Here is an 11,775-nt window from a genome sequence, read left to right as displayed (position 1 = left end):
TTGAAACATGGAAAATATTGCAATACTACACTTGTCCAAGTGTGCCCAAATCATCAATAAGACATGCAGAGATGAATCAATAATAATCATCAATGTTTAAAGTATCGCCTGAAACCTGTGTATCGTCTGATATGTATCCGGCTGTATCGGCCTGAAACAGTCTGATATGGGGGCAATATGGAGTGATATGGGGCCATATCAGTGGTGAACAGTACATGATAACTGATACATTGATTTAAAACCTTGATAAAACACCTGCTCTCACATTGCAACTAACAGAAACTCCCACATTCTGATGATTTGGTTTTACTGGTGTGAAGGTGATTACATTTGCTTTTTCACTAACCTATTGCCCTTTCCGTCTGGTGCCTAACGCGGTGCCATCTCTCCATTCTTTTCTACACTCCTTTTCTGTTATACACTGAAATGAGATGAACAAACTATGTACAGTAACCCACACTGGCTGAAGCAGGGAAATAGAGATTCAAACAACCCGCACCCAGGTTCCACCACACATCGGGCAACCATAAGCCCACCGGCTGATCCACCATGCCTCTCGGTCATTCTGAGCAGCAGAACTTGGGGCACCGGCAGATGCAAAGGCTGATGTCTGACGCAAGCATCTTATGCACTGCATGGAAAAAGAAAAAGAATGCTTTGGAATCAAAACCAACACTATGCTTTGAAATGGAACCAGCATGATATAAAGATAGGAAAAGCAATGATCGAGAACAAAAATTGTGATGTGAGCAATTCACTTGAGCTTCTGATCACTTGGTTTGATCCCACGAGCTTGCAATTTCCGCAGAATGATATGAGTCGTCAATGCAATGGCCTCGAGATTAGGGCATTGGGAAAGCCCATGGTGGGTTAAATATAGGTAATTCACTACAACTGTGCATTTGCAAACCACCTATTGCATGGCAAGCACTGTGACAGAAGAGCTATTACTGCATGAACCATCTCATGATGTGGCCCACCAGATGTATGGCTTAGTTTATCAAAAGGTAACCACCACCTGTAACATTACTGGGTTGAACAAAGGAACCCGGTCTATTGTGATAGAGCATGATATTTACATAACTGCTAATTGCAGCCTGTAGTGATGGAACAGAATAATAGAAGTTGCACCAAATAGGATTGCAGTTTCAGTAATTTGCCTCGAACAGTGCAACTGAGCCAGGGGAATTAATGCATGTCCAGGCCACTAGCCAAGTAGGAAGGCTCACTAGTCAAGTATAAAGGCCCAACAATGTTAAAAGAATGTAGATTCAGATTAGGCCATCATGATGCACCTTTAGGCAGGTATAGGCCCAGGACCCGGCATGATTAGTAGCGCAATTTGGTTGATCCAATCTAAGATCAGGTCTGGTTGGGTCAGGTTCTTTAGGCCTTCACGTTGGGTTCTGGTTGAGCAAATTCAGGTCGGGTTGGGAATAATCACATGAATTTGGGTTGGGTTAGGTAGGGAATAATCATGTGTATTTGAGTTAAGTTGGGTCAGATTGGGCCAGATACAGATGACTTCGGGTTGGGTTCACGTCGGGTCGGTTTGCAATTGGGTCCTCTGGAAGCCGGCTCAGGCTCAGGCTGACCCTCAACCCAATCCAACCTGTCCAAGTTCCACCATTAATGATTAGTCACAGAGCCTGAAAACACAAGCCAGTTCCCATAACAAAGCAGCCTGGCACATTCACTCCTACTTGGAAGTCAAAAGTAAAATGATAAAGACAAAATATGGAGAACTGGCACTTGAATCTTACCTTGTACCAAATCCCGTCTAGCCCAGTTTTCCACACAGCCGTGACAACATCCCGTCGAGATCCCATAATACCCATATATGCACCCAGGCCCACTGAAGTTTTCCAGCCAAATGCAGCATCTCTCTCGGACAACCTACGTTTTCTGGGCCATAGGCCTTGTGCTCCGTAATAGCTATCATAATCCTCAGACGAATTGAATTCGAATGGATCGGAAGACCCACTCATCTTCGAGTTCAGGGTTTCATCCATGAGACCTAGATCCTCTGGATCGGACCACGGCCCGCCAAACATGTTACGTCTATGCCATTCTTCAGCAGGAGGGTGGAGTTCTAACTCGCGGAGCAACAAACCAGCAGCATCTGCGCCTCTGGGTCGGGGCATATACTGGTTGTCATAAGTCCATCATCCGACACAATTCCACAAAAATCACAATTAGCAAATGCCAGAACGCAGCCCCAAGATGAAAACATAACAAAGAAGGTAAATCAATATAAAAAGGGGGGGAGGGGGGCACTGTAAATCATCTCTCAGTCAACTATGAAATGTTAAATTCCAAAGACGTTAAAATATCTCCAAGATTGGACTTAACATTGAAATCCAATGAATGGATTCAAACTTGATGTCACAAGTACAAAAGCCTCTTATAATCGGTCTTTGGACGCAGCCCCAAGATGAAAACATAACAAAGAAGGTAAATCAATATAATAAATCATCTCTCAGTCAACTATGAAATGTTAAATTCCAAAGACGTTAAAATATCTCCAAGATTGGACTTAACATTGAAATCCAATGAATGGATTCAAACTTGATGTCACAAGTACCAAAGCCTCTTATAATCGGTCTAACAGCCAAGTTCGGGAAAATTTCCCACAGTTAACTGACATGCCAGCAGAGTGTAGCAACTCATAAACATGCACCAGCCCACTGTACATGGAACATGCATACACCTCAACCCAACCCATCCAAATGGTGGGGCACATCATGGATAGGTCATAACCCAGAATCAGAATAAATGTATCGTCTGAACTGTCCAAATAGTGGCTATCAAATGCATGAGTAAAGATGTAAAGAATCCATGGTCTAAATTCAACAAACAAATGTCGATTAGTTGGAAGTTATGACTGTCCGACCAATCTGATTTTCGTGATGTGCCCCTCCAACAGAGGGTTCTAAGTTTTGGACACTTCGGATTGATCTACATTTATACAACAGGTCCCGTAGGCTGCTTCCATATGTACAGATGGTGATAATCTGCCAGAGCATCAAGGTTTTTAGAAAGTTTCTGGATAAGGCCCAGTTTAGGATTTCAGTTAAAAAAAAAGTGCATTTCACTGTACAAATTAGCGTAAAACAGTGTTCAGACATGTAAATACCTGCAGCGTTCTTAAAATTGCATGATTCGAATAGTATGATTCAAATCAAATCGTACAAAGGATGAATCAAATTACAAAATTGGTAGAATCATACGATTAAAAAATGTGAATCTTATGATCCAATTGGATTGTATGACTTGACGGAGTGGATTTAAATGCATTTATGGTCCTTTTTTTTTCCTTTTTAAATTTTTTTTTTAATACCCACACATCCAAACATATCCCAACCCATTAAAAAGCTTTCTTATACTCTTTTAACTAATAAACCAAAATAAATTTTTGATTTGGGTGAAATAAAAAAAGAAACTACAAGAGACAAGATGTGATTACTGTGCAACCACTCACCTAGTTCATTCAAAGGGTTGGGCCCTAGAGTTCTAGGAACCTAGGGTTTGAGTCTTGCCGCCTGCTGGATCCAGGTCATCAGGTTACAACCTAGAGTTCCAGCCTCCAGGACATGGGCTGATTGGGTCCAATTCTTGACGGGTACAAGTCCTTTCAAGTCGGGCCCTAGAATTTCCTGACCAAGGTTGATTGGGTTCGGTTACTATCGGGTCCAGGACCTTTCAGGTTTGGGTCTTGTTTTTGAGGACCCAAACCAAGAACTGATCAGGTTCGGATGCATGCTGAGTACCCATCAGGTCTTTGGACCTTGGTTTCAAATTGCATTAAGGTTGAATCCATGTCAGATAAGGGCATTTACACAGTTGGGCCCACTCGAATGGATGGATAAGATCACACACGTATGTCATGTGCCATGTAAACAGGTTGTCTTACTTGCATGTGGCTTAGCAAACCTCATTTAGTTGCTAGAATAATTCATATATTATTTAATAGATATAATATGACTAGTTAAATTAACTAGACCTGAGACAAACCTGATTTTAACTGGGTCCAAAATGGTGGACCCAACCCGAACATGAATAGAATTGTTTTTAGCTGGGTCCAAGATATCTCATCCTATACCATGTTTCACATCATCTACAACTGAAGGTAAAAATAAGATATCCCTTTTTCTTTTTTATTGCTTTTGATATTTATTATTGATTTTGTGAATTTTTTTTCTTTATTTTGTTGCAACATGATGGAATGTAGGTATTTTAGCAATAGATGGGTGGTGATATGGTGAATGAATGTTTAGAAGATGGGATGGGTTTATGTTGGGAATATGATTTTCTTTTTTTATGGATGGGGTTATTCTTGGTGATTGGCAAATGACATGTGGATTTTCTGTGGATGGGTTTATTGTTGGTGACTGTGACCGGTGGATGGGTATTATGGTGGTCGATGTGTAGAGCTATGCCAAATGAAATGTGGGAATATTGCAAAACTGTAAAACCTATGATAAGCAACAGTTCTGGTGTACCTATTACTGTAAGTAATATCATTGTGGTGTCTTCCGTAGGAAGCACCACCTCGCTTGTACAGGAAAAAATATCACACTATGCACCCACAACCTAAAGGAAGTTCACATAAAGTTTTAAGTTAATTAAAAGGAATAGTTGATACAAAAAGGAATGAAGCTTTATACAACATAGTTTGTCGTTTGAACTTGTATTTTCATGGCAAGGCAAGGCTAGAAAAAAGGGCCAACTAAAGGGAAATGGCCCCATGGATGAGTATATCACAAAAAGAATAAGGAAGCAAGCAATTTTTGTTGGAAAGGATAAAAAATGTAGTATAGAAAAAGTGTAAATTGATTTTTGCACCTATGTGTCAATCGATTGTGGGGTTTGGTCCAGGACTAAAGTTACCATCATACCATGAAATGAGAAATCTATTTTTAAAGATAGAGGCGCAAAATTTTGAGCATATGATTGAAAAATATAAGAAAGAATGGGAGGAGTGCACCATTATGTCAAATTGTTAAATGGATGGAAAGAACTATTCAATTACAATTTTTTTAGTAAACAGTCCCATCTGAAACAGTCTTTTCAAAGAGTAAAGATACATCGAATGTTGTTAACAATGATGGCAATTTATAAATTTTATTAGATTCATTTGTGATGAAAGTTGGAGAAGACAATGTTGTAATAACGGATGATTATGAACAATATCAGCTCATATGTATAGGATGGAAAAAATGTTGATGAAAAGGAGAAGAAACTTGGTACGGGCCCTGTGCACGGCACACTGCAATGATTTGATGCTTGACATTAAGGAAAAAGAAAAATTGAAGCCGATGCCATTATGAAATCAGAGTACTAGCAAATCTTATCTATGGGCATGAAATTGTTTTAAACATGGTGCATAGGTTCACGGAGAGTAAAAAGCTCATTCTCGCTATGAAGTAGAAAGATTTGCAATTTGTTTTTTGACACTAGGAAGCAGTGTTTTGAGTAGCGTGGTGGTAGCGTACGCTACGTAGCGTAGCGCTCGAAAAACGTTACGTAACGTAGCGCTCAAAAAAGATTACGTAGCGTGTACAGTAGCGTAAATCCCCTGTAGCGCACGCTACAAGGGTCATAGCGTATGCTATGAACGCGTAGTGCGTATTGCAGGTAGCGCACGCTACCTGTGGTGATTTTTTTTTTTTGTTTTTTCACTGCCGTAAATGGTGGTGAACCCACACCACAACAATAAGCTTTTTTTTTTTTTTTAAAAAAAAAACAAAGCCATTTCGAACAGTGTATTCGACAGCCGGCCCTAAACCGAAGCTGCTTCCTCTCCCCCCCTCTTCAATCTTGCGATCGAAAGGCCCTTCGAAGGGGCTTCTTTGGCCGATTGTTGGAGACTACAAGAAGCTCCATTTGGTGCAGTTTCATCAACAATGGAGAAGAAATAACGGAGAAATCGGATTTCTCCTATTTCGGTTGCGATCGGCTGTGGAGCTTCAACTTTGCATATTTCATTAATTCAATCTCATCTTGAGACAAATAGGTACGCACGCTCCATTGCTTTGAATTTTTTTCGATGTACAATGAAAATAACTTGGTATTTTGAGTTTTTTCTCATTTTTTCTTTTAAAAGGCCGGTTACTGTGCATTTTTTCGTTCTTTATAATTTTTTTCTTTTTTTTTCAATATCTCTGTAGATATAGATTTTTTTTTTCTATGGTATGGCCCACGTGGGGCCCACTGTGGTGTGTGTATGTGTGGATGTGCATTGTTTTTTATGGTATGGCCCACGTGGGGCCCACTGTGGTGTGCGTATGTGTGGATGTGCATTGTTTTTTATGGTGTGGCCCACATGGGGCCCACTGAGGTGCGTGAAGAGGTGGATTTACATTGTTTTCTATGGTGGGCCCACTGTGGTGTGCGTATGTGTGCATTGTTTTTTATTGTGTGGTCCATGTGGGAACTACTATATTATTTTTCACAAGTTAATGTTGATTTTTGTAATTCACTGATTTGTTTGTGACGTGTTTTTTTTTTTTTGGTTGAGTAGTGAACTAAAGAGAGAAGAATGTTTGAAGAAAAAGAGAGATTTTGCACGGAAATATGTGGCTGATAATATTTATCATATTTTTTAAAAAATAAATTTTTTTTAAAAAAGAAGTATTGTGTAGCTTACGCTACACGCTACGCAATTTCGCTACATGATACGGAGGGTTGAACGATAAGCAACACGCTACCGCTATCTAAAACACTGCTAGGAAGTATTTTGGAGAAAAAAGGCACTCAGAAATATGTTTGCATCACAAGAATGGGCTTAGCTACTGCTACCAAAGAAACAAATAATGGTTAAGATTGATGCAAAGTACCATTACCACTTTGGAGGTTCTTTGCTTGGTCTATGGTGATAAAACATCTACAATGGAAGATGGAAAAGGCGAGGACCAGGCCAAAGAAGTTCCTACAAGTTTTGGAGATGCAAAAATAGATACAAGCCAATTTGGAATTCACTGACGAGAGCTGAAATTACAAACTTCAACTCCCTTTGCATGCTGCAAAATATTATTTAAATCCTTGATTTCATACAAAAACTCGTTCAATTTAAACTTAGAAATGAAGACCAGTCTGCATGATGCCTTGACAGGATGGTGATGACCATTGTAGAAAGGATCCTAATCGATAATTGGACCTATTCAGAAATGCTACAGGCTTTTTGCAAGAAACACTACTATCTTAACAAGGAATACAAAACAACCAGGTAAATTGGTTTTCTTATTTATAAACTAATATTGCAAATGATTAAAGCATGCAGCTTTTACATCTAATTTTATTTCAAATATGTTTTTACTTTCAACTATCATGTGAGAGTATTATAGGTGGTAGCATAGCTAAATTGCAATGAGTTGTGATTAGGATTATGAGTCTCACATGCAGTGCTCCAGGTTGCAAGCACAACTGGAGCCCTTTTGAGCAAGTGTGAAATTATAATGCTCTCCCTGTGTATTATGTAATGTTCTTTCATACTGAGTAATTACACATTTAATTACAACAATTTACGCATTTTTATTTGACTTCTGCAGATTCACACGAAAAGGAATAGGCTTGAAGAAATGAGACACAATGCTCTCATTTTGTCAACTATAAGATGCCCTCATTTAGAGTAAGAGAGAACCTGAGAAGGGGAAGCAAAATCCAGATCTGGTATGTTCAGCAAATATTAACTTGGATGATGAGTGGGGGACTGTGCTAGATGATCTGGCTCATCCACAAGCTTTGTAACAATTGGTGATGACATGCTTGAAGAAATAGAAGTGCAGCAACAAGTGCTTATAGAAAGATCAAGGAAATGAAGGATAGCTCATATATCAATGTCGTTTAGTTTAATTGAATTAATATATCTTTCATGGGGCCCAAAAAAACTACAACATGGAGAATAGGAAGGAGTCTATAGAAGAATAAGTGTTGAATTAGATGTAGAAGATGATATTGGTGTAGACGATGTTGATTATTGCAATTGCTCTTAGAATGTTATTACATATGAACTTGGTCAATGGTTGAAGATTTCATTCTTGTGTTTCAGACATTCATAACTTGGTTTCAAACTTTCAATGCCAAATACTTAGACTAGTTGGCTATATATACATTGGTAATTTGGTATAGGATTTGCAACTTGTAAGTGATGGACATTATCGTAGTCTAGCATGATGTCAGGTTATGCCGTAATGACTAAAAATTGTAGATTAACTATCTTCATTTTTTCTAATTTTTGCCAGTGTTGTCAAAGTCCTACGATTTACAATTTAAGTCCAATCTTAAGAAAAAACGATTTGAATCTTGAATCCCTTTTTATATGAATCCTATGATTCTATGGTTTGAATCTTACGATTTATGATTAAAATTATACTTGTTCTCTTCTATTTTAAACTTCACTTGGCTTTCATTTATGTTTCTAAATTGGTGGGGATTTACGAAATAATCTAGAAAAGGTAAATTATTTTATTTTGTTGTTCATAAGAGATTAAATGATATATATTCTCTTCAGCGTTAAATCATAGAGCTTATGTTTTTAATGATTTCTTACCTCTTAACCGGTCGAAACACCGAATCAATGTATGCTTATCAAGAATATTTTTAGGGATGGTTACGATCATGCTTGATTTATATGTATTATAGAATGATAGTTAGAAATCAATCTTTTTTTCGTTGGCCTATAGAATCAAATACCGTATTTCCTTGTGAACATAAATTATTAAAGGATCCTTGTATGTTTTTAAGGAAAATTTCTTAAAAGACAAAGAATAAAGGAAAGATAAGAATCATTTAACACTATCACAACATGGTATTTCCTTGTGCACATTGATGACAAAAGGAAGATTGATGACTTTTTATTTTTCCTGATTTATTTATATTTTTCAATTTTTTTAAAAAAAAAAAAAAAAAAAAAAAAAAAAAAAAAAAAACTTACAATTTAGGATACGATTCAATCCCAAATATGATTTGTGATACGATAACGATTTTGACAACATTGATTTTTGCATACTTATTTATATTTCTCTACAATTTTATGAAAAATAGTAAAAACATTTCAAGATCAGATTCAATTTTCAGAACATTGCATACCTGCATGTGTGGACCCAGGGCTGCTTCTACCACCTCTGGTAAGACTGTATAGTTCCCATCAATATAATGAAGACGGATGATAATGTTGTTGGCGCCCACCTGAGAAATGGGCAAGGGGTGTGGTAGAGATGACGTTCGCCTACAGAGTTCCACCAGAATGAGGAAAAGAACCCTCACCTGCATGTCAGCAAACCAGATTAATCAGACTGCATATCAAACTTTCACAAACACAGGAAATTACATGATCTTGCTCATAAGCAAATGTACAGCTTGCCACCAGTAGGCTTCTCTGCATCCAGGGCATGTTTTTAATGATCCAAACTGTTGATATGATGATAGGCTTCACGAGGGAAACCTCTCGGGTTCAAATCTCTGAACCTCGATATTGTGGCCACAGATATACACAGTTGTGAGAAAAATACAGCAACAGTCTACATTCAATGGATAAAGCCAAATATCAAAAGGTTATGATCTACCAATCTAGGAAATTTCAAGGACACTCCCCGTCAATGCTCAGGCTCAACATATCAGTAGCTTAGATTGTTGAAACCCGGGCTCCACATGCCCGAAATCCAACTGGTCAGAAAATGATACATTTGCAGTTGAGTGGGTCACTATAATTCCTCCACAAAACACAGACAAAAACAAAAAACCTAAAACCCATAATAATGTCGGTCAAAGAATCTAGCGATAGACACTCATATCTAAGGTTAGTAATTGAGCACTCTCTCCATATACATGGGACACGTGTGCAAGATCCCTACATTCAATTATCTGTTCCTCTATGTCAAAAAACACACATTTTGTCATTTTTGAAAGTCTTCCAGTCAGTGGCAAGGATAATCTGACTGGTGAGATTTCTGCAACATGACCCGTCAGTGGTAGGGCCTGGCAGATGAATTGTCTGCATCTTGTATATGAATGCAACGAGTACAGAGATAAGAGTGCTTGATGATTAATTTAGAAATAGTGTGTTGGAAATGGGTGAAAATCATAATAGTTCATCCATAGTAACAAGATTTTGCTAGTAGTTTTCATGCGAGAGCAGAGTGATTTGGGACCCAGCCAAATAATTGGCCTCGCTTGTGTTATTTCATGGTGATTAAAACTATATAATCTTGTTTTCCAGTTATTGTTAGTCTAACAGATAAACAACTCTAGTTGTTGAGAAAACACATCAAAGTAAATTTCTGTATCAATGATCTCACTAACAAAAAGTGCCAACTGATCCAAATACAGAAGTTCTCTAACCATGGAAGACTGCATTATCAATGTTTCTAACCAAAAGCATCATCACATAATCATACTATAACTTTCTGCAGTCTGCACTTCTTTCACACACAAAGTCGGTCTTCACACTGGCATACAAACTTCTCATGGGTCCCATATTTGGAAGCAGTTTTTGCAACTAGCATAGAGAGTTGAAGAGAAGAAGAAAAAGCTGTTACCTCTTCTGATGTGTACCCTTGACCAGCATTACCAAGACCATGTCTTGCCGACCGACCCGTAGTACCTTCTTCAAGTCCTTTCGCTCCAGGAATAAGCTGTCCTGCCCGTCCCTGGGCTTCTTCTGATCTGACCATTCCTGCAGCAGGTCTCGTTGTCACAGAGTTCATCTCCTCCACCTTGGCACCAGTAATAGGCTGCGGTTTCTGCATATTTGGATCCATGTTTCTCTGTGCACCCGCAAAATGCCTAGGTATTTGCTTTTTTCTAAAGAAATAACAGAAAAGCAACAGCTGGCACAATCTATGAAGGAAATGGCAATCTCCAATAAGCCTGACGGCAGGGGTTCCTGGAAAAGTTCCCGTATTGATACTGATCGGCATAAAAGGAGATGGTCCACTTATGGGGTTTGGTGTTGAAGGGGCAACTCCATCTGTGTTACTGCTACTAATCTTAGCAATAGCACCTTGAACCCATGCCTGCATCTGTGAGCTTCCAGTGGAACTCGTAGTTCCACTCTGACCACCTGGAGGAATATAGCAATAACATGATCAGAAGATGTATTAAGTTTGAACCTCTGATTATTGAAAAAAGGGTGAGAGAAAGAAAGACAGAGAAACTAAATGATGACATGTTTCAACTTAGTTACACAGCTAAAGAATCTGGTACTCTTACTTTGCACAAGGGGCAGGTGATTATTCAGGTGTGGGAGTGGGGAAACAGCAGATTACAGAAATCAACGAAGAGCCCCTAGGAAGCACTTGTGGTAGATGATATTCAAGAATTTAAAATGGCCATCCCAATTTAATAACATGTAGAAATCAAGTTTGTGCCCCTAGCTCAATGGCAGACTGTTTTTCAACATCGAGGTCTCAGGTTCAAGCCCAGATTACCTATCCAATGTCATATCCAACTTCAAAGAAAGAGGGATCACATTTGCATTTCACTGTTGTGGGGTCTTTAAAAAAAAAAAAGGAACGCTCGCATCCTTTAAAACGTTGTGATGCTGATGGTCTAACTCAAGGATTTCATCAGGCACTATCTTACACAGTGGAGCCTTATTAGGAAGGATTTTAAGGGAGCTTGGATTATGGACCTTGTTTCCAATTGGGGATAGAAGGAAAAGGAAAGGTGTTGAAAGTGAGATAGGTGCATTCCAACACCAGCCAGAGTTTATGAAAGTAACGTCAACATATTAATTAGAAGATAGACATGTGACTGGTGTTCTGGTTATGGTCA

The 11,775-nt window shown here is 38.6% G+C and overlaps 1 protein-coding gene across 1 annotated transcript in view; it reads right to left on the bottom strand.

Moving 5' to 3' along the window:
* The window catches only part of LOC131226267 (mediator of RNA polymerase II transcription subunit 16), a 58,389-nt gene continuing 46,614 nt past the window's right edge, over nt 1–11,775 (bottom strand). The window contains exons 13-16 of the mRNA XM_058222053.1: nt 10,539–11,062; nt 9,091–9,267; nt 1,764–2,147; nt 1–631 (exon numbers count right to left, since the gene is read on the bottom strand). Coding sequence (XP_058078036.1) covers nt 485–631; nt 1,764–2,147; nt 9,091–9,267; nt 10,539–11,062 — 1,232 coding nt within the window. The 3' untranslated portion in view covers nt 1–484. The remainder of the gene's footprint in view (nt 632–1,763; nt 2,148–9,090; nt 9,268–10,538; nt 11,063–11,775) is intronic.

The sequence above is a fragment of the Magnolia sinica genome, chromosome 14 (genome assembly GCF_029962835.1).
Source record: "Magnolia sinica isolate HGM2019 chromosome 14, MsV1, whole genome shotgun sequence".
NCBI classification, from domain to species: Eukaryota; Viridiplantae; Streptophyta; class Magnoliopsida; order Magnoliales; family Magnoliaceae; genus Magnolia; species Magnolia sinica.
Note: the sequence above shows the minus strand (reverse complement) of the source record. Positions and strands in the feature narration are given on the sequence as shown.